The 27,570-nt window shown below is 37.1% G+C and overlaps 1 protein-coding gene across 2 annotated transcripts in view; it reads right to left on the bottom strand.

The window, feature by feature from the left end:
* LOC109070483 (sodium/calcium exchanger 1-like) overlaps positions 1-23,672 on the bottom strand; it is an 84,721-nt gene extending 61,049 nt beyond the window's left edge. Inside the window, exons 1-2 of one of the 2 annotated variants that reach the window (XM_042773945.1) lie at positions 23,267-23,672; positions 20,099-21,945 (exon numbers count right to left, since the gene is read on the bottom strand). In XM_042773945.1, the coding sequence (XP_042629879.1) occupies positions 20,099-21,918 (1,820 nt within the window). In that variant the 5' untranslated portion in view covers positions 21,919-21,945; positions 23,267-23,672. The remainder of the gene's footprint in view (positions 1-20,098; positions 21,946-23,266) is intronic. The other variant, XM_019087055.2, reaches the window with a different exon arrangement.
* Positions 23,673-27,570: the final 3,898 nt, after the last annotated feature.

Below are 27,570 nucleotides of genomic sequence, written 5' to 3'. Positions count from 1 at the left end.
CATGCAGAACATTCAGTAACAGCATCTACATTTGCTCTGAGGTAAATTAATTTGTATAATTAAATGCAGATTCACATAAATACTGATTCAGGTTGTAGTTTTTAGAAAAAGCTGTGTTCACTTACACTGATGTTATCACTTGTAATCGCTTTCAAATGAATTCTTTTTTTCTATTCAAATGACTGTGATAAGTGTTTGCCTCGATTCAGATTCACCGTCTCTTGGGCTTTTAATCGGGTTACTGCAGAATTGAACAATTTCTTTACATTAAAAGGAAAGAAAAATGCATCACAATGTAACAATAATCAAATCAATTTTTGCTACTTTCTGAGCTCATTTTACTAAATAAACCTGTTTTCAGTACATTCCTATTGAGTTAGCAACACAAATCAAGGAAAGGAGGAGTTTAAGGAAAGGTCAACTGCATAAAATAACCCTCACTTAAACTGAAAGCATCTTCCCATCACATTAATCTTAATCCCCCTTCTGCAGCACACCAGAAGGATCCAATTTAACACCAAAAATGTTATACCCATAAACATCAATGCAGCCATTGTATGGCACCTCAAGATAATAGAACTAGCTAAAGATAGCATTTTATTAGCAATTACAAGGAAGCTAAAGGGACAGACAGCTATAAAAGAAATGACACTTTTCCTGCTGTTGTAATCTCTTCACCACAAATATCTGACTCTAGACTTCACTCATGAAATCCTCACGTTCCCCAAATCTGTTCAAAAAAATCAAACTTCAAAACAATCCCAGAATTTCTCAAAGGTGTAACTAACTACTAATCTACCAAAACAGCACAAGTTAGTTCTGTCAGAGGATGCTTAAAATTAATGAAAGCACTTTTTCAGTCTAATGGCGTTATTGAACAGTAAAAAGATGCAGCAGCTCTTTCCTGTAATTATACAGCAACACTGACGGTTGTCTGGCCTCAGATCAGTAATGAAAGTAAGATTTAGTGAATGATTATACAGCTGCAAGAAAGACAAATTCCTGCAAAATGGCACCATCTTTGCAGACTCGACCAGCATTACTGGTTCTCATGGCATGCCAATGTGCTTGTTTGTCCCCTAGTGTTGAACGGTGACAAAATGTTTTTTTGATTTTGCTTTGCTAGCTGATTAATGAACTCTCTCAAATATATCCTATTAAACATGAAACGATGTGAATGAACAAGTAAACTTGAACTTAGTTAAATGTTAGTCACGTTATTAAAATGTCATGACAAAATATGGACTATTTTCATTTAAAATATTTATATGAATATGTTATTTAACAGTTTTTATTAAAATAATCTCCTATAGGCGATTAACCAACAAAATTTCCCTGCTAGACTAGCTTCACCAAAGACCATGCTGGTCCAACTACCTTGGCCATTAGTTCTACTGGTTCATCAGCTAACACCAGCATTAAACCAGCTAGTTAGTCATCCTAAACCTGCTTGAAAATTCATGGAAATAGTAGGAAGCTTCACAACACGCAATTATATTAGGAAAACAGAGTCACATTCAAAACTATAACATCAATGTTAAACCACAGCTCAACTGAAGCGATGCGCAGCTGACACCTGGCTTATTCTGTGCGACAGAATATGATTGATTATATTCATTGACATTAGCCATGGGCAGCTTAAGATCCGATGATCGTCTCTTCCAACACTAACGACTTGTGATGTGAACACCATCCAGGACAAACAACAGTTAGCGCCTCAACTGATGCTCTTCTAGAAAAAGAAAAGAGCCGGGTTGCCTTGTTGGGTTTCGCTTGCTCTTCCGTCTTCTGCATCGCTAGTCAGTTTTTATGGTTCATCTTTGATATGATATGTTGTGATGGTTTCATGTTCTTATCGGTTTATGTTGCTGGGTTACATCTAATACATTTAACATGATTTCAATGCAGTTGCAAATGTTTGTTTTTCCATCACGGTGGGAAATTTCTATTGACTTTTATTGTTTTTAAACTGATATACTGTACATACACTTCTACAGTATCTAACCTTCATAAAAAACTTCTGCGGTTTTATATTTTCAAGACATTATTCAGTACATATGGGCCAGCAATGATATTCATTCTGCCCCTGTACATACAATCTACATCAACTGTCCACTCGATTTAAAGGAAACAGACATGAACCCCTATAGTATCTCTCTCTCTCTTTCATGGTCAATGTTTCTGTGAACTAGCGTATGTGTGTGTGTGTGTGTCTGCATGCATGTGTGTTTGAAATCCTGAGGGGCTGGGTTGTCTGCCCAGATAGAGTCTACCCTTCAACCTGTTTCATTATTTAAGACATGTTCTCCCTAGTTTCTCTCTCTCCCTCAAAAAAAAAAAAAAAAAGATAAGCAGAATGGGCAGAATAAGGTGAGAATGAAAGAAAGTGTAAAAAAGGTATAAGCCAGATATTAGAAATAAAAGAAAGAGTGAATGAGAGAGTCTCTGGGATATCTATTTGCTTGCAGTCGTTCATTTCAAGAGTGGAAGAGGAATAAACTACGCTCCGGCTTCCCAGCATGCATCACCAATCCGAAAGGCTTCAGCAAGCTGAACTCAGCCATTAGAATATCTTTCTTTATATATATATATATATATACATATATATATATATATATATATGTATGACTGACTTGAAAAGGTAATATATTACTGTTAAAGAGTTTGGGGTAGGTAAGATTTTTTTTTTAATGTTTTTTAAAAATAAGTTTTTTTATGCTCATTTTAATGCTCATTTTAATCAGAAATAAAGTAAAACAGTAATATTATGAAATATTATTACAATTTTATTTATACTATTATATTATAATTTATTCCTGTGATGGGATTTTCAGCAGCCTTTAGTGTCACATGATCCTTCAGAAATATATGGTGCTCAAATATTTTTTTTTTTATTATTATCAAAGTTTAACAAAGTTCTGCTGCTATTTTTGTGGATACCATGATACATATTTTTTTCAGGATTCTTTAATAAACAACCTGAAAAAGAAATAATTTTTACTTTAAATTTAAATTTTCAATTTAATTATTCCTTGTTGAATAAAAAGTATTGATTTAAAGTGTATTTAAGGTATTAACAGTAAAACAGGGACATTGTTTAACATTAAAAAGAAAATTAAAATTTTTGTATTGTTGCCTCTCCACACAAACCACTTTGGATTTCCATAGGCTCTACTAAACAAAGTGAATCACACATTAGCAGATTTATTCCATAACCTGCTTTTCACGGTTGCGTTAGTGCTCAAACACGCCCATGCACCCCGTACAGTGCATCCTCTCAGCATTTTCATAATTACCTTGTGTTCTATCACAGCATGTTTGGCATTTATCGCATTTCTGTGCACAGCATGATATCCTCTCTCGCTCTCTTTTGTCCTCTCTTTCTTTCTCACACTAATATAAGAAACTTGGCTGCACCTGTCGGGGCTCTTATATAACACTCCAGTACGAGACAGCATCACTAGTGCAAAACAACTGAAAGAGCACAAACATCTGATCTGATGCAGAGAACGTTCACTGTGTCATGGCAAGACGTGAACAGATCCAACCCTGCTTTACACGTTACTAAATCAGGAGATGGTGCATCTAAGACAAAAACCAGGGAAACACGTGTGTGTTGCCAGGGGCCTGAGGAGACATCTATAAATACGTTTGTGAACCAGGCCAGAGCGGAAATAGGGAAATGAAGCAGGACAACCTCCACTGAGCCAGGACTAGAAAAGAAATAGTAAGACAAAGACAGGACTAACAAAAAGAGAGAGAGATGAACTGCTTTATATAATACATCACATATCTATTCAGGGAATAAAAACATCACAAATGAGATGTCTTTCATATCGCAATTTTCTCTTAAAGACATAATGGGGCCACAGCCCCTCCAATTTTAGTCCTCTAAACCAAGTAAATGAGTAATATACTTAAGTATCATTTTGAAGAAATTCTATTTTAATAAAGTGATACTGAAACAGAATATATACTTTTTACACCTGACAATTTCATTTAAACTTCTAATGTACAAAGTACATGATTTGCAAGTCATCATGACTAAAATCTGCCCTTTTTTGTCCATTTTACTGAGCTTTCCTGATAGAGCACATTAGATTATTAGAGCAGTATTTAGTAGATACAGAAAAACAGTACCAACATACAAAAACTAAATCTACATTTAAGTTTGTGAATTCTGGAAGTTTCACCTATTAAGCCGTTCATTTGTACACAAATTTACTACTTATACTACTATGATAAAGACTTGGCACATCATTAATATGAATTAGTTTACAGGATTGGGAGGTCCAGGGATGTTATCCAGCAATGTCAGCATGACCAACTTATTCATGAGATATTAATAAGCAGGTCACAAAGTCCATAGGAGTTTCACGAAACAAAAACAAACAACAGTAATCTGCATATTGTATGTTTGCTGTAATTTTTAAACAATTCCTCAAACTGTGCTCATTTTAGCCAACATACATTTTCTTATCAGATTATTTCAAGACTCAATTATCTGTTATATTCTATCAATTCTGTAGTTTTATAGTTTTACCATGTAAATAGTGTTTCTAAACTCAAACCACATTTCCAAACTCAGCATCTTGCCTTCAACCATAGCTCTCAAATCTCATTAGGAAGAAAACATAAAGTCGTCCAGGTTTGAATGACTTAAGGGTGAGTAAATCACGTTTTCATTTTTGGGTTGGTTTAAAAAAAAAAAAAAAAAAAAAAAAAACATGACTGAGAAGTCTATTCAATTTCCAGAGTTTTGAAAGAACAACCGCTAAGCAATAAAATTTTCATCTGGGTAAACCAATAGACACAAACTGTACCAAAATGAAGGCAAAAGCAAAACCTCTTATGAAAATGGCAGCAGAAACAACATCTGGCATTTTAGCGGAGCTAAAAAGCTCTTAACGATTACAAAACAGAATGAAACACTATCAGGGCATGTGCTCCCAGAACTCACTAACAACTAACCCCCCCCCCCCCCACCCAGACCCCACGAACACAAACACAAACACACACACTCTCTCTCTCGCTCTCTCTCTCTCATCTAAACCACTACTGGACAGTCAGTACCAAAAGACACTAACAGGATGGCAGACAGACCACAGTGGCACCCTGACATGTTTCAACCCTACAACTCACTAATTGCGACTGTATGTGTATGTTTTTGTGTGTGTGTGACTGAAGGACAAGATGATTGCTGTGTCTTCATGTTATCCTTTCAGACAACAGAATAAGTGGTGTTATAAGTGCCTTTCCTGCTTCTGTAACAAGCCATCCACATCAGTGTGAACTGACAGTATGTTATCAAGTTTTTCACTCAGTTGCTGTTTGATTACCATAGATGTACTCAAATTCAAAAATATGACATGTCATGAGATCAGAACAGTTAAAAACAGACAGAGAGAGAATATTTGCCATTCAGAGAGTTCTGACAACTTCTATGTGTCACTGCTAATCATACCTGGGGCATATATTTAAATTTTAACCTGGCGTGTGTATGTGTGTGTGAGAGAGATACACACATTTCAAATGGGAGATATGTGATGGTGTTCTGTCAATAGAGGGTGAATCTTTCTGTCTAATCCTTTTAGAAAACTCCACCAAAGCTATAAGAGCAGTGAATGGAGAATAGAGAGCGAAAAAGACAGAGAAAAGGTGGATGAATAATGCAGTCGCACATCTCAACCTCTTGAGCCCTCTAGACATCAAATGAAGGGATCAACACTAACAGACTGAACACACACACACAAACTTGCACAGACACATTTTCCTCACCATTTAATTGAGGATATACCATAGACTTTTATTTTTTAAAGGGGAAGTGTGTAATTTCTACATTAGGGATGCGTGGTATACACCAGTATACAGCACATCCCTAATGTAGAAAGTTAGAAACACATACCGGACAAATACCGGTATATAGTATATTTTAAATGGTTTGATATCATAATTTTGCTCAATTCAGTATTTCATACGCTGCTGTTCCGAAGCTCACCTGTATGCGGCTGTGCTTACCAAATTGCTACGAAACCGGGCCCGAAACTACTAAATAAAGACAAAAGTAGCATAATTTAGCATATGGCATAATTTTGCATATAAAACAGATGATAAAGGTGAACAAACTGACCTTACTGCACCTGTATACAAGTGTTGCTATAAATCATGTGTTGCCACAGAAGGTAACCCATCAAATCTTTCCAAGCATTTGTCATTTGCTTATCTTGATTTTTTTCTGCGAATTTAGAGATCGACAGGTGAGTGCATCATTCATCATTCATAAATTCAGATTTAATTAACTTTTATTCACAACTGATCAACGCACAAACATAAGATGTGGTACAGAGTAAACACAAAAGCTCAAACATGCGTGTGTGACACGCTAGAACCAGTTTAGTTTTGGTCACATAATATTTGCACTTGCATATCAAACAATGAAATTTTAAATGAAGCAAGAGTTTTGCTTTATTAATTTTAGTATCAATAATATGAAGCGAATGTTTGTGCCATGCTGCCAACTGCTAATTTGAAGTATCGATTTAGTATTGCACACTTTTGTAATCCTGCATTTAACTCCCCGAGATTACAGAAGCAGCCATCAGTAAAATGACGGGAACACAAAAAAAGATTGGGGCTGTCCTGCTGTGAGTTTTAACCACTGATTCATTGCGGCCTCATCTTTTGAAAGTGAAAATAGAATGAATTTACTTTACTGGTAGGCCACAGCATCTTCTCGACATGATGTTAACCACAGGAACAAGATACAGTGTTTGAGGGCAGGTTAAGGTGTTCGCGACCGGCCAATGTGACATAGGAAGGCATTGTGCAAATGTATTACCCCGTGGCGTATAGCTGTCACGGATGTGGGATTTAAGCTGATGAGGGATTTAGGCTCTTCAGAGTTGATTCTTTCTTTTGGGAGACAATGGGCATCATTTATGAAATAACAAAACTTGGAATTTATCAATATGGATCACTTGCTTTCAGATTGAGCAGCATTCACTACACAGAGCCGTAGTTCACTGACAATTAGGCAATATCGTGTTCATAATCGCAGATGAATCGCATTCGATTTCAAACGCGATTTCAAATGCACATGTGAAGGATTTTACATGGATATTAGAACATGAGTGAAGTATAAAGCCTTGTTTAGGCTACGTAATGAATAATAGTTTAGCAACCAAATTATACAAATACGGCAAAAATAGAAACATTTGGATTTTTGTGTAATGAGACAGGCTTGTGAGCCCAACGCCATTTCAGTTTTGCTTGTATGCTGTGTATAATGAATGCCACTATTGCCTAATCTGTGTTTTATTTTATAGTTTAATATATAATTTTATAACTACTTATTTTCCATTCTTGTTCTGTTCTAAATACTGTTAAATTGAAAATATTTGTTGTAGACTGAAGGGAACTAAATAGGCTATAATCTTTATAATTACCAGTATTTTAATATACATATAAATTACATAAATTAATGTAGCCTAATTGTTTGCAATTACAAGGTTAACGGGTGTTTTTGGAGTAAGATCAATTTCTCTTTGATGAGATTACTTCCTCATTTTGGCCAGGTTTCGTTTCACCGTGTCGTAAACTCTAGGGGCGAGGTTTCTAAACCGGGGTGTTTTTAGGGGTGTGGTATTCAAATGACGATTGTTTTTTGCTGTCACATTTATCAACCTGCGATCATTTGTATGATGAGATTGGCGGCATACAAATGTGATTCATGAATCACACGTGAACACTGTTGTAAGTTGATTTGTGTGCACAGATCTGTGCTCATTTCTATGTTAGATTGATAAATGAAGCCCAATAACCTTTTTGTGCACCTTCAGCTTTACAACTTTTCAGATCGTTTATATTCACATACAGCTACATTACACACTAAATGAAAGGCAATATTCAAAATGGTAATGGGGCACTTTAACTTCTGAGGATTGTCTCTAAAATATAGCTGTATGTAAATATGTAAAATCACAAACATATTGAAGACTTCACATTTTAAACACTACTTTAAGAATATCACAGAAATATTAAAAATAGGAAATAAAATTACTTAAAGTGAAATTAAAATGAAAACTGAAAATATAAAGATAATTTAAAATATACTGTAATAGTATATAAATAATACTTACCTAACATTACTAATGCATTAAATTAAAAAAGAAAAGTGCTATCACATGTCCTGTTCAGTGAATGTACACAAAACACAGATGCATAAGTGTTTATGTATATTCTGGGGTTCACAAAAACACTAAGGAGGTATGCAACTTAGGGAACATTATAAACTTACCCAAAAAGTGCTGTGATATGCACAGCACAAGTACACATTGTGCTGATCAGTTCTGAGTGCTGGTTTGTGGAGAATGCGGACTCAGACTCAGACTCAGAGTTCCAGACTCCTGAATTACAATGACTTAACCGAAATACTCTCAGTGTGCATTTAAGGCATGGTTAACCTGAACTGCAAGTAATGATTGAATAAGATTTCACTGAAGCACAGCGTGCAAAAAAAGATGAGCAATTTTGTTAGTTTGCCCCATCTGTATTTTTTAATGTGCATGCACACAGACATAAAACAGCCCTTTTTGAACAAGTAAACAAAATACTGTACATCTCTAGAAACACACAGATATAATGAAGTGGCAAAAAAAAAAAAAAAGATTCATTTGGCCACAGAAAAACACCGCCAATAAGCAGGCAGACAGATAGGAACACTCTGACTTTTCACAAAATGGAATACATCAGATGAAAAGAGTTTGATTAATTTAAACGGTGAGTGTGATCGATTTCTCTTTCAGCACAGCACTGATAACTGGTGGGGAGGGTGTTATTATCTCTGCCTCCTGGGAACTGGACCGAGCCGACCAATGAAGTCTTTTGTGTTGCAAAGAAAAAGATCATCCCAGCACGTCTCCATATGTTATCTTTGAAATGATGCATTCTGAAGAGGGGACGCACGCACAACACAACGACATAAACAAGAGGGCGGTATGGGATAGCTAGACCTCCGAGAGGCCAACTTCCTGTCAACGGATTACAAGCAAAACTGCCCTCATAACATGACTCAGTGGGATTAGGAGATTATTAGATGTCACCTCACACACACATTCACACTAGCTCATCTCTTTTTCTGTCCCTCCATTATTCTTCTATATACAGGTAATTCTTCACTTAGGGAACTAGGATCCCCTAGAATGAAACTTTGGGGCAAAAATTCTTTATGGTAAAGAAGACAAAAAATAATTACGTTATAAAGTATAGATTATAATTGTGCTTAATATTTAATTGTGTAACTTTAATTGCATTTTTTCCTCATTTGTAAGAGGTTCATTTAAAGTTTTTAAAGGTTAAAGTAGACAGAAAGACACTGTTCTGAGCCTTGCCAGACTTTTTAACTTTCACATTATTATAAAATTGTATAAAAATTGTCATGAAAATTATATTTTGCACTCTGTCCTAAGACCCTGTACAATTATATATTTATATACAGTATACAGTATGTATAAGATTTTGTTAAATAAATTAATACTTGTAGTCAACAAGATCAAAAGAGACAGCAAAGGTGTTTAATAAATGCTGTTAAAAATAAATTTCAAATAAACAAAGAAACTTTAAAAAAACTAATCAACAAATAACACAAAAAAAAAAAAATCATGGTTTACACAAAAATATTAAATGGAAAAACTGTTTGATAATAACAAAGTAATGATTCTTGAGCACCAAATTAGCATAACAGAATGATTTCTGATTGACGTTGGAGTAATGGCTGCTAAAATATTCAGATTTACCATCACAGGAATAAATTGCAATTATTAAAATATATTAAAAGAGAAAAGTGATTTACTGTATTTTCAGTAGCCTTTCAAAAACATTTCAAAAATCTTATGAACCCCATCATAAAGTGAACTGACTATTAGCTAACTAGTTGTGTTAGGAAGTCCAAGGTTTATCCAACGTTTCTCAAAAAAAGAAAAAAAAAAAAAAAAATCCTTGCAATCTCACAAAAAAAAAAAAAAAACCAGTGAGGTGGAAGTACAAAAATATCACAAGTAAAAGTCATTTAAATTTTACTTAAGTACAAGTAAAAGTACAGTCTAAAAATCTACTCAAGTAAAAAGTAAAAAGTACTCAAAAAATTACTTAGTTACATTTTAACAGTGGGAGAAAAAAATGGGACAGGCCAAGGGTGTCAAACTCAGTTCCTGGCAACAGTCACAAGTTTAGATAAACCCTAAAAACAAATCCAGCTAATCTAATCAGGCTTATTTCTACATGATATGTGTTGTGCTGGAGCAGGGTTAGAACTAAACTCTGCAGGGCTACGGCCCTCCAGGAACTGATAAAATCTCAAACTAGTTGTTTTTAATTTAAAGGAATCAGTATTTAGATAATACTTTCTCCACATCAGTTCAAACAAACTAAATGCACCTGGAATTGGCAAGATGTATTTAACCAACTGTTTAGTGCAGGACAGAATGCATTTACCTGCAATATACAAGACATAAAATGTTGAATACTCATTTTAAATTATAAGAAATTAATAAAAAAAACAAAAAAACAAAAAAAAACAAATCAAAAGATACTTTAAGTGTGAAATTAAAATGGCCAGTAGGTGTCAGGAAGTCACTGTTAATAAGTGAGTCATTGCGATTGAACCGAATCATTTAAACGGTTGATTCATTCAGGAACTAACCACTGTCAATTTGCGCAAACTGTGCTTGGTGGCTGTGTTTGCAATTGATGGTGTCTAAAATCTTATTAAAAAAAAATATATATATATATATATATATAAAAAAAAAAAAAAAAATATATATATATATAGATATATATATATATATTATATATATATAATATATTATATATATTTATCATGATGATTTTTGGAGGAAAAGACGGCATTCTTTGTGTGATTTTGATTTACTATATGAAATGATATAAATATGTAAATTTTTCTGCCCCTATGTCTTCAATTTTGTGATCATTCTAAATGCAATTTTACAAGACTGAATCACACAGTGAAAGAACCTGTTTTTATACAGTCTATGGAAAGAACGCACTCTAAATGCACGCGCACATCATTAAAACAACAATTATGATATTATCACAGACCGATATATATCGCCCTGCACCGCTGTCTTTTTGGCTAATTTGTGCAAAACCTTTGCTAAAATGTCAAAGCTGTAGCTTACCTCTACATGCTTGCGAAGGGTTGATGTCTTGTCGAGATTTTAGAAGCTGCTAGTTTGGTCTCCCTAGGCAAACACACAATAATAAAGCATAAATATGGCCAGGGGTTCACTTCATTTCCTTCGAGTTCAACTTCAGAATATGACGGGGTTTCGTTTTCAGCGGTGTCTGCAACACTAACGCCTGTTTTGTCCGTCTGCAAATTTTAGCGCCAGTTTGCCCTCCTGCACATTTACTGCATTAGTTTCCAGGGAGAGATTTTTTTTTTTTTTTTTTTTTTTTTTTCAGTAATTAATGTGGTTTAAAATGTAGCGAAGTACAATACTTCAAACCAAAAATACTTAAGAAAAGTAAAATTAGATTTTAAAATTTACTTTAAAAGTAGAAGTACACAAAAAAGGTGTACTTTCTCCACATTTCAAGTAAACACCCAAAACCAAAATTCAATGACCAAAAACAAGACACACCCAGGAGACTTATGAAACTAACTAAAAGCTGAAATCCAACCAAAAAGGTGTCTAACTTTTGTCTTCCTCTCTGCCTTTCTTTTTTTCTTCTCCTGCCTTTAAATGAGGATGGATCTCTTCTTGTGCTTGTTTCAACATCATGAATCTAAAGCTGAGCTCATTACTGAACCCGGGACATTTAATAACCTCTTTTTCAGAGAGCTAATAAGCATTAATGCTCCTTCATTCACTCCAGGCCAGAGTGTGAACTGACATTCAGCAAATCACTTGTGTCGGCCAGAGGAATCGCCCTCACTTTCAGCCCAACTTGGGAAACTTCGCTGTAAAAAGTGCCACATCCAGCTGTGCCTGGATTTGTTTGGAAAGAAACGGGACCTGCAGGCCCCAAAATATTATTGTGGGAAGATTTAATCAACTTAGAAAGATCAGCAACTTAAAAGTTCCGATGCAGAAGCGAAAGGCCAACTTGAAAGAAAGATGATAGCTTAGACTTTGTGCGCTTAAGTGTGTGTGTGTCATAAGTCTAGTAAAGGTGTGTAAAATTGATCTAATCCAGGGGGATCGGACTCCACCGGCTGCAGGATTTTTCTGCTCCACTAATGTTTAAAGAGAACCATGCCAATGTTTCCACCCACACCATCCCCTTTCTGCCTCCCTCTCAGTGCTATTTTTTCTCCCCCTTGTTTCTCTTTCCTCATTTGTGACTTGTAGAATGGCAGCCACTCCATCACGGCTGTTGCTTAGTGATGACTTTTTGTAAGTTCAGCTCTCTCATACATATAAACACTAACACACTAAATCACTGCTGCTGGCTGAGCCTTACTGCACCACTCTGAATATAAAGGGGTCATATCTCACGCCTTTGTGGCATTTTATTATTTTTTTTCTTCCTCTGAAGTCAACTTATATTGGTTGCTGAAGCTTTTTTTGCACCATCATTTAGTTTTCATGACTATTTTCCACCCGCTTCAATCCTCAGGCTGTTTTTTGTACTGTACCTTTAAGACTTCCAAATAACTTCTGTTATGATTGGCTAACTTCTTAGCATGTGAAAAGAATATCATTATTAAAATAAGACATCTGTCATCTCATGTACTGACTGATTTCAGATCAAGCAAACAGTTCACCCAGAATTAAAATTTTGTCATCATTTACACACCTATATGCAGCGAAAACGATTTTTTTTGTCCATATAATGAAAGAAATTTCATTTTTGGTTGAACAATCTTTTTATTTTATTTTATTTTCTACTCAGTAAGTTTGCAAAGCATTTCATTCTGTAATGAAGATGCAACAGGCAGCGTGACAAATTAAGCATTTATTACATTAGTCAATGATTAAATAAATGAGTAGCACTGCGAAAAATAATTGAGTACTATCATTCCCATTCTATATTCACAAGAACAAAGAGTAAGCAAAAAAACAATCAAAAAAAGTAGGTAATTTGCTCTATAATTTTTTATATTGTGCAGGTGAAAAACTAACATGTTCGATTAAAATCACAAAATATGCAGGCAATACATATTTACCTGACCTTGTCAAGAAAGAAAACTGGCCCCGTACAAACAGAGCTTTAATGTATTTTTATGCAGTACATCAAACTCTGCAATTTCAACAGAGCAAGTAAAAGCCTGTTTTCCATGATATGCACCCTTTAACCATTTCCTTTTTAATCCAGACCCATTCATTCTGAGTGACTGGATGAAGGAGTGATTTTTCCCACATGTTCAGACCCAGACTGAATCTGCAGACTTTTTCCACATTCTCTGCACCTATTTTGGGAAAATATCTGCAGGATTCTGTAAAATGCAGCTGGGAGTATTGTACTTGTATTGATAACTGAAATAATCAACAAATTAGCCAAAATATTGCATAAACAAACAAAAAGGGAACCGGCGTTTGCACGAATGATGGCCGTTTCAGTTCATGCGGAAATCTGCGTGGGCCTGGTCGTGTATAAACACAAAACATCTCAACAAGGACCAGGTAGGAAAGAGAAACAGAGAGAGAGGAACAGAAAGTGTAATGGGTCCTACTCTGTTATGTCCAACCTCTATGAAACTACTTCTGCAAATCAATTTGCTTCCAGCACAGGAAGCCGATTTAAAAAGGTACAATGGTTCTGTGTGGCTACTGTTAGTATTTTTGTGTAATATTTCAGGTCAAAAAGAAGAAACTTATGGGAAAAAAGCATGCACACACAGACACGCATGAGTATGTGTGTGTTCTCTGGTTACAGTAAATAGTAATAGCAGTGTTTTGGCAGAAGTAATCCCCACCTGTTAGCTCAGCGCCTGCCAGGGAAGCTGAAACAAAACAAATATTCTACTGCCTTCTCCTCTTCTCATTTTCTCTTCCTTTCTCATTTCTCCAATGCCCTTCTCACCTGCCTCTGTGAGAAAGAACTCACACCAGTGTGACCCATAACACACACACAAGCTCCAACACACACTGACAGAGAAACATGAACCAGAGCGATAATTAACATTCACCTTTTCACATATACACACACACACACAAACATTCACCTTTTCACACATGCACAGATAATTAATGGAAAAACAAGTGAGAAAAACATGATAATGAAAAATTATAGTAGTAAATATGAAATGAAGCAGACATGCCCACATATCATACAAGTATTTTCTTGAAATAATTTCGATATTATTATTTTATGTAAAAATATGAATATATTTTATAATATTGTATAATATGCATATGCTAGAAAAATATAAGTATAAAATAATATAATTTTTCCTTTAATTTAACTTTGTGTAACTCGTAAATAAAATATAATATAAAAAATGTATTATGCAATATATTATGTCTATTATTTTACATATCATATACGTATATACAGACATCTACATATATATTACATGCAATATACATAACACATTAAAGAGAGAAAAATCATATAGTTACTGTTATAATTATCAGATATATATTAAGCTATATAAAGCTTTTAATCTACTGTATTATATTGATGTTTTACATATATACATACTCACATTTATCCATTATCAGTATCAATAGTTAATCTAAAAGTTAACAACTTAATTCATAAAATCACATTATATACTGTATCTGATCTCCAGATGTGGCAATTCTTTTCTTAAGAATAGATGTTTGTTCAAATCCCAAATCCCCTAAATATTAGAGTTAGAAAGAGTGATAGAAAAGCAAGCAAAGAAGAAAGAAATTTGAGCAGAAAGTTGAGCGAGGGTGGGTTAGCGAGGGTGACAGTGACAGTATGTCATGGTGTTCATTATTGAGGCTTGACTCAATTCGTGGGTTAGTGAGGGTTCAGGATATCTGACAGAAAAACTCCCTTCCCACCTGTACAGGAAGCTCATGTGCTAATTGAAACATCACTGTTAATAACTCTCTCATTACAGGCACACAGTCTCTGCCCAGGATGTAACATTTTTCATGCCACTGTCAGAGTGAGAAAAAGAGACAGAGGCAGAGAGACAGATGCTAACAGACTAAAAAAGCAAGAAACAAACTGAGGAGTCCAATATGAAACCTTGGTTTATATTGGGGGTTATTATTAGCATTTAATGGAGTGCTGTTATACACAGTAACATTACAGGCTTTACACATCATTAAGAAAGGTAATCAGCTGCACTCATTACTTTTAAATATCATAATGGCTTTAAAACGAATGAATGACACTTACAGGTGAATTGGTTTTTTTTTTTTATTTGCTTCATTAGTTTATGGAAAATAATATAAAAAAAATTCCTGCAACATTTAATTGAATAATATCACTCTTAATTGCCTATTATAAGGCAGCTCATAGCCTTAATAAGCATTTAATGAGAGATAATAAGTGTGTGCAGGCATGTCTGTAAGTGTGTGAGTGAATGCATTGTGTTAAAACGGCATGTTGCAAATCTTGGAGCCTTGCTCACAAAACAATGGGACATCATGCACGAGTGTTTGTAAAGTATTATCGTTGATAACTGCAATTCAGGAATTCAGTGATGTTAATTTGCAAATTGTGACATTTGAATCACAATTTATCAAAGAAATAAAATAAAACAAAAAAATTATATTAATATAAATGTAAATTGTAATATAATACATAAATATAAATATAAATTTAAAATAAATCAGCCAACATAAAACAAAAATCTCTATCTTGAATCTTGTGATTATACTGTATACACGTATGTTGTCTGTGTAGCATTTAAAATTATATGAAAATACATTGTATATGCACCACAATCTAATTAAATTTAAAATCTAACCAAATTTAAACAAAATACTTTTTACTCATAATAGCGTGAGAAGGGCCCCTGCCAAAAAATTACCACTTTAGGATCAGGTGAGTCCCTTACACTGGTGTGTAAGCCTGTGTATTACTGCATGTGGTGTTTGAGAGAGAGAGAGAGAGAGAAAGAGAGAAAGAGAGAGAGAGAGAGACAGAGAGAGAGAGAGAGAGGGTGTGTTTGTGTGTGAATGTTCTAGTTATGCTTTTTTCCTGCAGCTGTTAGTGGCTCTTATGTGAAAGGGCAGATTAACACTTCAAACCTGATCCTGTGTCTTTCTCTTTCTGTTTCTCACCATCTATAGAGTTCTCTCTCTCTTATTTTATATCTATTGCTCTGTTCATCTCTCTCTTCCTTTTCTTTACTAACTGCCAAAAAATTACCACTTGCCAAGCAACAAAATGGCTTTGGCATGTGAATACATTTACCTGCCATTTAGCCGGTAGAGTCTATTAGGCCGATGGAAGTTGAACTGCAAGAATGACCTTCACAAATGTTAAAGGGATACTACACCCCAAAATGAAAATTTTGTCATTAATCACTTACTACCATGTCGTTCCAAACCCGTAAAAGCTTCGTTCATCTTCGGAACACAATTTAAGATATTTTGGATGAAAACCGGGAGGCTTCTGACTGTCCCATTGACTGCCAAGTAAAATACACAGTGTATGGGACAGTCACAGGCCTCCTGGTTTTCATCCAAAATATCTTAAATTGTGCTCCAAAGACGAACAAAGTTTTTACGGGTCCAAAATTAATATTAAATATAAATAATATGCCTATATATTGTATTTCTATAACATGTATTTATAAAAACAGAATAAAATTCATGCAAAATACATGACCCGGTTGTTTTAAAACCTAGCAAGATGTCTACCTAGACAGCACTCATTGGACATCATAGTCTATGATGCCTAAAATGCTGTCTATGTAAGCAGCTCAAAAGGTTTTTAAACTCATATTTGGTGTTATATTTCTTCAGCTAATTTGTTCTCAACACATCTCTCTCTCCCTTATGCTTACCCTTTCTTTCTTCCTTCTTTCATTTCATTCTGAATTTGTCCAGTGAGACATGAGATGATTAAGTTGTCAGATACAGATACAGATGTCATTTGTCATACCGTTTTATAACTTACACCAGCATGGTTTTTGTATTTACACACACATAATCCCATAAAAATGGCTGTGTTATCTGATCTAAAGCTACATCAACATACACACATAGACATTCAGATACACCTGGATGACCATGTGCTAACTTGAAAATAACAGATATACAAGCATTAGCATGACTCTCCTTGCCACCCACTGCCCTGGCATTTCATGAACACAAATGTCAAAATGCCTTGTAGAACTCATAATACAGCAGTACTCCGAATCTGTGTGCAGTGTGACTGTGTGTGTGTGCTATATGTTTTGTCTGGCAAATATTATTAAAGTGGGATCTGGTGGAAATGAATATAAACCAGAGTTGTGCAAAATTCAGAATCCTTTCAGAATTGAGTTGAATAGCCACATAGCTGAATTGGAATTGGAATGACTGGAAGAAGAATGAAGGAAATGAAGTGTTCTTCCACTCAGATCAACAAAAGTTAATTTGTTAAATAAGATTAAATATACAAATTAAATATACATTCATAAAAGTGAAATTTCAAAACATCAATCAATCTGTCAGTAAGGCCTATACAAATCCACAAAATATTTTTTTCAAAACTTTAAACCAATCCTATGTCGAGCCAATATTCAAAATAAAAGAGTTAGGCTATATGAATTTCAAATCATTTTAATTTTTCTTCCATTTTGTTACCATTTAAATTTTTAAATAACAATTTTACATTCTATTTGCTACCTCAATTCAAATTATATTAAAATCTGAGCAGGCTCTGATAGAATCTGTAAAATTTTTCAGAATTTTCCATGCTCATTTCAGGGGAAAATCTGCGGTACTGCAGTACTACACGTATTGGGAGCCGAAATATTTCATGAACAAACAAGCAAGGATCAGGGAATCCGTTGGACTTTGTGATTGACAGGTGTTCTAGCTCTGCTGAAATCTGCTTATCAGTTAATGCCAGCGTTCCTGACTCTCGGAATAATCTAATGGGAGTAAAGAAACTACAGGCCTGCGAGGAGCTCAAACTTTAGTTCTGTGCTTTCTCTTACAAACTGCGACACTGAAATTAGGGTGGAGTTTGCCTCTGGGTCTGGGATGTAGATCATCTATTTTCTCAATTCCTTTTTCTTTTTTTCCTCCTCTCTCTTTTGCAGAGCAATCCATTCTGCCTCGCATCTGGGTTGTGTTCAAGGGCATCGCAGCACGATGGTGCTTCACAGCCTCGTCTCCCTCCATGAGATCTGGCCTGGACTTCTTAACATCCCATGACACTACTACACCACCAAAACACAACTATCAGACCCAGAAGCCACCACAATAAAGGGCATATCGAACAGATATTTACCACATTAGTTTGAATCTAGATGATCTACTGTGTGACAGTGAGACCACACAATCCTTTGAGGAAAATAAAAAGTTGTGTGCCTGCAAGCACATCTGTGATGTTAACAGTTTGGCACTAAAGAGGGATTTTGGCAGTGCATTCTTCTTTCACTGATGTCCAGAATGTTTCTAAGCATGTTCAAACACTGTTTTGGAGTGAATAACTTTCACAGGGCTGTATTTAGTAAACAGAGCATTCAAACGGTTCCAAAAGAGCTCAGAAAGTGCAATGAATCATGGTCCTGCACAGTGAGGTAACCCTGCATTCCAACCTTGTTCCACACTCATATTCCAGAATGCTGAGATAATGTTCTAATTATAGGTTCTGGAAATTTTTAAGATCCCAAGAAAATCGAGACATCAGGGTTCTTGAATGTGAGTTGAGCTGCAAGGGGCCCCAATCCTGTCCTGTATAGTGCACAACACACCCCTATCCCTTCATCATTTCATTACAGGAGTGTTATTAAAATTCTCTTAAAGGCACGCACAGCTTTGCTCTTTGGAAAGTATGTAACAGGCCAACAGGCCCCTGAAAGTCTGACCCTCAACATCTGCTTTGAGTCTGGTTAAAATATACACGGCCTGTTACAATTGGTCAATGTGCTTGCCTAATGCCTTATATACCAAGGCAGACGGACAATTTTCTCTTTTACCGTATGTCTTATGCAGGTGGGCTGATTATTCACTTTCAATAACCTTTGCTCCGGTGCAGGAGACATGTTTGAGATTGCTTTGAGGCTTCCCTCTCATGTCAAGCTTGTCAGTAAACAACAAAATACACTCAACATTGAAAAATTGGTGTTGTCAATGTCAGCATGGCAAATATATGGGTCACATGGCATGGAACCTGTGCAAACCCTGTTGAAAAAAAAAATAGTTTAAAGCAGCCTGGCTTACTGGTCTTGGCTGGTTTAAATTAGTCTCGCAGCCTGGGCAAGATAGTGTTTAGCTGGGTCAGCAGCTGGAAATTGTCCAAAACCTCCCTAAACCAGCCTGACCAGGACTAAACAAGACCAGCTAACCAGCTCAGTCTGGTCTAAGACGCTTTTTTTTTTGACAGGGAATATGAGATCACCAACACACATTCATGCATCATCTACAGAAACAAAAAACTTGAGTCAAAAGCTGTAGTCAAAAGCAAAAAAAGAGAATGTTTAAACATTCATGAAAATTTCACGAAGCAGTTAATGAATAAAGCAATAAATAAACAGCAAAACATTTGCAAACAGAATATCATAATGATTATCATTCACACTGGCTCTCAGTAATCAGGCTTTGAGGCTGAAATATAAAGAGAGAGAGAACTGTGAAGTGAAAGATAGATAAAAAGATGGAGAAGAAGAGAAGATGAGAAGTAGATATGAGGAGTTTCTTTTTGATGACATCCTCCATCGGCTGCTCTTTGCACACAATGCCTTTGATATCACGGTGACATCAAAATGATGTCACACAGCAAAATACTTTGCATCAAGCATGCCGCTCCATCAGGCACATACAATTCAAAACATATTACATGCATTCCATTCCTGTTCTGACAGGGCATTATACTAACACAAACGAAATTCAGTTTCTTCTTAACAGTAATCTTTTAGGAATGACCCGTCAGGACAGGAACATAAATCCAATAAAAACACATTTTAGTGTAAATATAAGATATTACTTACAAGATTTCATCGTTTTGGAACTCCAGAACACCGTGGGAGTCTTCAAAGTCCTCTCCCCCTCCACGCGCAGTTCCCTCAATGGTTTTATATGGCAGTGACACCACCCCACGGGCCCCAGACGTACGCAGGACCTTCACTTCCATGACACCCACACTCTCACTAATGTGGATGACTGGCTCTTCAAATGTGAAGATTCCAGCATGGTCATCGTCAAAGATGGTGACTGTTGCTGTGGAGGGCACACCGAGCGTAGCGATGGTTTCCATGTGATTGGCTTCAGTGGTCTCTGGCTCATCACCCTCATGAAGCACACGGACATTGCTGAGGTGGATGAGGAAGTTCTCGTCCTCTTCAAAGATGTCATCGTCAATAATTCCAACTCGGATCTCCTTTTGCGTCTCACCTGGCTTGAAAACAACAGTGCCTTCTGTGAATTCATAATCTGAGCCGGCATTTGCGGTTCCATCTTCTGTGCGGAATTCCACCGACACAGTCTGGTTGACATCACCTCCACGTCGAATTACGTTCACCGCCATGGTTCCACAGTTTTCCAGGCACTGGTAAGAGCCAGGGTCAAAAAAGATCTTAGAAATCGGGTCATTCTCTCCAGTGTCACTGCGGACCTCATGCATGCTCACTGCTTTGCGAGCTTGGTCTGCCGCATGCTTCTTCAGAATGTTACCTGCTCCGGTCATTAACCGGGTCGCTTGGCATCGGTAGAATGCACGGCTTTTCTGCTGCTGGCTGAGCACCTGGTAATTAGCGAGTTCAATCAACTGCTCCACCTCTTTATCAGGATGTTTCTGCTTCAGTTCCTTCAGAATCTTCACCATTTCACGTCTAGCTTCATCCTCATCTAGGTCTTTGTCCTCCAGTTCCAAAGCCAGACTTCCATCCAAGAAGTCCACTGCATGAGAGTTGAGCATCTTCCCGTCCATCTCGATATCCACCTTGGATGGCAGAGGACGGTCCCCCTCCGTTTCAATGATCATGCCACGGTGCTTGCCGGCTCGGTAGCGCTTGTAAACATACTTGTAAAACAGGAGGCGGCGGTCAGCGATCCAAGCAAAGACCACGCAAATAGGAAAGAAGAAAAGAGTGAGAAGACTCTCCCACACCTGGACGATGCCTGGTGAGATAACAGCCAAGATCAGATAGAGCCACAAGTAGGCAAAGATGCTCCAAGTGGCGGTGACAAAGAAAACACGCAGGTGTTTCACTTTACGATGCTCTCCATCGGGCACCACATAGACGCAGATTCCAATAATGACGAACATGTTGAAAGCTGCACTGCCGACGATGGTAGAGGGTCCGAGGTCACCAGCTTCAAAGTTATGGCCGCACACTTCAATGACTGAGAGCAGAATTTCAGGAGCAGAAGACCCCAAAGCCATGAGAGTGAGGTTGGACACAGTTTCGTTCCAGACGCGTACAGTTGTAGTGGTCGTTTCACCATTTGGTTTCTTAATGGTGATCTCCTTCTCCTGAGAGGTGATGACCTCAATGGATGCCATGAATCGGTCAGCAATAATCGAAACTCCCAGAAACATGTATACCATTGCCACAAAGTAAACTGTGGCCCGGGCTACCTTGTCCCCAAACGAAGGGTTTGGGGGCTCCCACATTGGAAGGATGACTCCTGAGAGACATGAAACTGACCCACCACAGGTCAAAGACTTGTTGGCAGGAGAACTATGATCCTGGCTGTGGTCTGGAGCATGTTCCGCTGTCACCTGGTGGACGTTGTAGAGCAGTATCACCATGACGACTAGACATCGAAAGCTCAGGAAGAGGCATGGGGAGGTCTCACGGTGCCTCATCGTTCCTTACTCGGTGACAAACTTGTGCTATAATAAAAGGAGAAAAGGGGGGTGAGGAGAAAAAAAAAGATGAATCAACTATTAAAATGAAACCAGGACACTGATCATCAACAACCAACGACACAAGTGTTCTCAAAAACTGCTGCATTATTACGGCGTTTCTGACACTGTCATTTTTGGAACATTACATCACTATTTGCTGAAAGGCATGTTCCTGAAATGTCAGGTAAAAAAAAAAAAAAAAAAAAAAAAAAAAAAAAAATTCTGGAGCATCTGGACTTGATTATCCATTTGTCAAATTTGTTTATCAATTCAATCATCAGGTTCACTTCAACAAAATGCATAAACAAATCCAGATGCTCTCTTAAGCCTAATGCTCAACGACATTACATTCTGCTAGTCATTTCTCCTCTAAAAAGAGCATTTGGTTCCAAAAAAAAAAAAAAACAAACAAAAAAAAATCCAATGAAGTTCAGTTTGGGACACTGGTGCTTGACTGCAAACAAGCAGACAAGACTTCAAACTGCATAATCAGACAAAGGGTGGCAATCGGCCCCTGAGGCAAGAAGAAGAAACACTTATGGAGCAAAACACATGCATGGACACACACCCACAGTGTCTCACACACACACACACACACACTCATATCTGCGGTCATCAATGGGTATAGTGCATAGCAAAAGCTTGCAGACGTTACTCACACATACATATGAAACTCAAACCACTTAGCTTTTAATAGGGCTACAATTATTTAATCATACGAATTCCAATAGATTTAACGATCGCTTAACCTCGGTTTAGCGATCTGAAAATCAAAAGAAACGAATACAGAGCGCTTTAACTCAGCACTGCTCAAATCTTGCTCACCCTCATTTACATCTACCGCAACATACTGCTCTCATTCAGCACCTCTACCCCATCCACTGATAAAACATCGGTTATCCCACAACCTAGTACTAGGCGACACGCATAATTTCTTATTTGGTTTCTCCTATTGTTCAGATACACGTTGGGTAAGGTTGCCTTAAGGGCTTTTTTCGCGATGTGCTCGTAAAGCGCAAAGGTTCTTGTAACCAGATCATGTTTAATACAACTTTCACGAACAAATCAGAATCCCGTAAAACAAGGTGAAGGCGAACGGTCTGTTAAATCATCATCCGCGGGCCACCGCGGACCGGACCGCACCGGACGGCCACGAGAGCGCACCTTTTTATCAAATGGGTCACACTCCGTAATCACTATATGAATGTGATACCCGGTTTGTCTGTTCCTCCCTATTAACCCTCGTGCAACTATACCGCCACCATCAAGCACCATGAAAACGCATATATAAAGAAGGTTCTCTTACCGTAACGGTGCTCCGTGAAGTAGTCAGTCTGTGGGAAAACGGCAGAAGGAGTGTTAACGGAGACAGTGCGTGTCGGAAGCCGTCAGTAGTATCCCAGCTCGCATTAGTTTAGGTTTTTATATAGGAGATGCGGGAAAGATTAGAGACCCACGCGAGTATTATATGCACCCTCCGATTTCCATACACGTGTGTTTCCCCCCCAAACAGACCCCTAGCGATCAAAAATCTGATGCTTTATCAGAAAATCTGTGAGAGCTGAAATTTGCGTGCGAGTTCTTCCTCATTCTTCCCTTTCTCGACTGGTTCAGAGTGTGTGTGTGACTGGGTGCGTGAGTGTGTGAGCGAGCGTGTGCGCGCGTGCCGCGGAGCCTCGCAATCTGCGAGTGGAATACGCGCGTTGCGGTCGGGAAGAAAACAGAGAGAGACACAGAGAGAGAGAGAGAGAGAGAGAGAGAGAGAGAGAGAGAGACTTCTGCTTCAAGGTTTCTCTTTTTTCTTCCCTCCCTCAGTTGCCGTCTCTCATAAACATGTAGGAACGCAAACGGTCCTTTATCCGTATCTGATGATCAATGAATGAATTATCATAAGTCCCTAACAAGGACGGTGACCACGTGATACAATAACGGTTTCATTTGTAGTGGTGTAATACATCACACATTCGACATCTCATTCATTTTCTATAGCCTACTGCAGTGGTTCCCAATCCTGGTCCTGGAGAACCCCCAACACTGCACGTTTTTGGTGTCTCTCTTATCTGACACACACATTTGAGGTCTTAGAGTCTTCACTAATGAGCTGATGAGTTGAATCAGGTCTAGTCTCACGTAGCCAGACCTTCAGACTGCTGCTGAAGGTTTGGAATTCATAGGCTACCAGCTTTCTTTGGCCAAGGCCCGCACATGAGGCCGTTTGACCAACATGTCAAACAACCAATCACAGTTCGTTTCCTTCAGCATCACGTTTCGGTGCGTGGAAATGTCGCCACAATAGAGCTTGGGAAACTACGTCACTGCGCATTGCATTCTGGGTAGTCGCGGCCATGTTTGGGGACACGCTCGTCAGTCGTCATTATATTAGTACACAGCGATAATAAATAGGAATAACAATGGACCGAACAATGAACAAGTGTAAGATTACATATAAAGAAAAAACTCAAGAAGGAAGCAAAGTTGCGGTACTTAGAAAAAATCAAGACAATCAACGAACTCGATCCGTACGAACACAAAGAATGGTCTGATGATCTTAACGAGCTGCCGCACGTAACCTTCCCCGATGTATTTTCATACCTTGTTTGTAGTGTCAGACAGGTGTGTTAAACTCTCAGACGTATTTGAAAGATTCTGTGCCGCAAAATTAATTCGCAACAAATATTTCAAATGATTAACAAAAAGGGAATCCGAAAGAGACGATTCTCAGTTCAATAGGTCGGTTATTTGTTGACTTGTTAACCGCTTAAACTTAGTCCTATATCAATCATTCAAATCAAATTTTGAACCTGCTCACTGAATGATCCACTCAAAATAATGATTCATTCAATCGGACATCGCTACTGGGTGGATTTATTTAACATTTTCATGCCAAATGAATTTAAAAACAGTACACACACAGGCTATATAGCTAGCTATACATGCATGCGCGCATGCACTTTAATCTCTAATTTACATCTTAATTGCATCATTTTATTAAAACCTAAGCACATTTCTTTGATCTTCACCCTTTTCTAAACGCAGTCCCCTCTCTCTTTAAATTATTCCATGTGCAACATGACTATTTCTAAGAGGCTGATAGTCATACATGTAGCTAGCTATCAAGATAATTCATCTGATATTGTTTTTTAATGTTACTGCACATAAACTAGAAACAAAATGGCATTACATATCTGCATCAAAAAAGGGGAGCATTTTACAGTAATCTGTCTCATGCTTACCTACTGCCTACCTACTTTTTTGGGTTGGCTGCAGTAACACATTGTGCCAACAGAGGCGCCACAGAGGCATGAAGCTCTGGATTACAGCACAGGTGAGTATTCACCTTTGGTGGTCTTTAGTAAATTGCTACTGTTTTTTCTCACTCACTCAAACTGTTAAATCATTATAAAGGAAAAGCAAGCATTCAGTTCAGAGTCAAATAAAACATAAGAATACATGGAATTAAACCTATTAAATCAGTTTAAAACAACAAAGGGAAATCATGCATTTTACTTCAACTGATTTTTACTCTGTGGAATCAGACAGGTGTGGCAAATAATGCCAGACTTGTGCAAATATTTGCTCGGGCTCTTTTGTTTAAAACTATATGCTTCTTTCATCTATATTTGGCTCAGATGTGTGTTTTATAAGGCCACATCTGACACCCAGAAGAGCTCAGCAACAGTGATGCAACCTAAACTACTGAACACACTGCCACACACATACAAAAAGTTACAGTATGTCCTTGCAGCTCCTCAGACACCACTGTGGTCACAGTAGAGGACGCTGAGCTTTGCCACTAATATAAAAATAAAGTTACAGTAGTTGTTCAATAAATCTAAAGGTGAGTTAAAAAAGAAGCAGCAGCCGTTTTGGCTTTGCTCAGGTGCAGTACAGTGTGGCCTAGTTCTTGTTCATTTTGGCCAGAGGGAGATGTCTCTCTCTCTTTCTCTCCTTCCCTCTCACTGCTCCTCTACTCGTCCCTCATTCGCCCTCACAGTCTTAGCCAGCTGAAGCAAGCCTGAAATGTAGAAATGCCAGTTTAAACTACCATTATCTTTTACACACAAATAGACATAATAGTGACACTGACATTACTAGATCTGCGTCAAACATGTTCATACTAAGACACTGAAATTATAGTGCGTTTCACTATATTTCTAAACACTGACATTACTAGATCTGCGTCAAACATGAATAATGAACTATTCAAACAGTACAGAGAACTTCAATTTCATCACAAGTTTTTGACACGTTTCACTATATTTCTAAAGACATTTTCAAAAACTTGGGTGGACACGCTACTCTTTTTTCCCCATTGATTTCAATTTATACACACACAATTGCATGAGATCAGAAACGCAAGCTCATGCGAATTCCAAAGATCGAGTTTAGTGAACTCTGATCTGCAAATTCATATCACATGAGGATGTATGATAAATTACGCCATGATTTGAATTAAAATGCAAATTTTAAAGCTGCAGGTTTGCAGCACTGCTGTAAGGTTGGGTAGATTGTATAATTTTACTGTTTGGATCTATTATTATTTGCTATATGTTGAATTTATGTTTGTTTAAAAAGATAATAGCAGTATTCAAAGATATTTTTCCTGCTCAAAATCTATTGTGTCCAAGGCATCAGTATAGTCAAGCCTACAGTACAGACAAGCAAATCAACGAAGCTGGTATTTTCTGACACAAATGCACATCAGAATCTAACATTATATAATCTGCTAATTCTGTAATTGTATAATTCTGTTTTAGGCCCCACAGGGATCTCTGCAAAAATGAAAGCCTTCTCATACTGAACAAAGGGTGAAAAGGCCAACCGCTGCATATAATTACAGTTACCGAGTAACATTTTGTTGACAAACTGTAAAATGCATTATAACAAAGAATCTGTCAGAATGCAGAGCTGTTTTTTATTTCATACAATATTAATCATATGATGAGGCCATATTCTTTGATAACAGGACCCTGATCTGTGATAGACTCAGTGCAATTAAACAGGGAGGGGGTGTGTTCTCATCTCTTAACATAACAGATATATTTCATGTCTCTCTGATAACATTTGATAACTTAACCAGGCTCTTCCTGTCAGCCATGTCTCATAGCTCTCAGCTGTCCTCTTCACTCTCCTACCTTTTCCACACAGCCGTTTCATCTCACTCAGACCTAATGTGACACGAAACCTGTTTGTCTTCTGCACTGTTGGTGACATGCTGACAGTGAATATGTTCTGTGTGTGTACATGTGCATTCTCTTCTTCGTGGAAGAAAAACCTGTATATATCTCTAGTAGTATGTCCGAGCAGTATTGTTTGACATTTACACTTATATAAATATGCAACTTATACACCAAAGCATTACCAAACCAAGAACAAATGTTATATTACATTGTATTTATTTCAGTGAAATAAGTGAAACCTCGAGTTATGGTTTAAACAGGATTGTTTAAGCTAAAAAATGAAAATTGTAATCATTGACTCAAATCATTCCAAACCCATATGACAGAATTTTGAGGTTTCCCTTTCACCAAAATAAATAAATAAATAATAAAATAAAAAAGTTTTATTGTAACAGGTGATCTCTTAAGATTAAAATCTCTTTTTCAAGAG

Source organism: Cyprinus carpio, chromosome A17, assembly GCF_018340385.1.
Source record: "Cyprinus carpio isolate SPL01 chromosome A17, ASM1834038v1, whole genome shotgun sequence".
Classification (NCBI taxonomy): Eukaryota; Metazoa; Chordata; class Actinopteri; order Cypriniformes; family Cyprinidae; genus Cyprinus; species Cyprinus carpio.
Note: the sequence above shows the minus strand (reverse complement) of the source record. Positions and strands in the feature narration are given on the sequence as shown.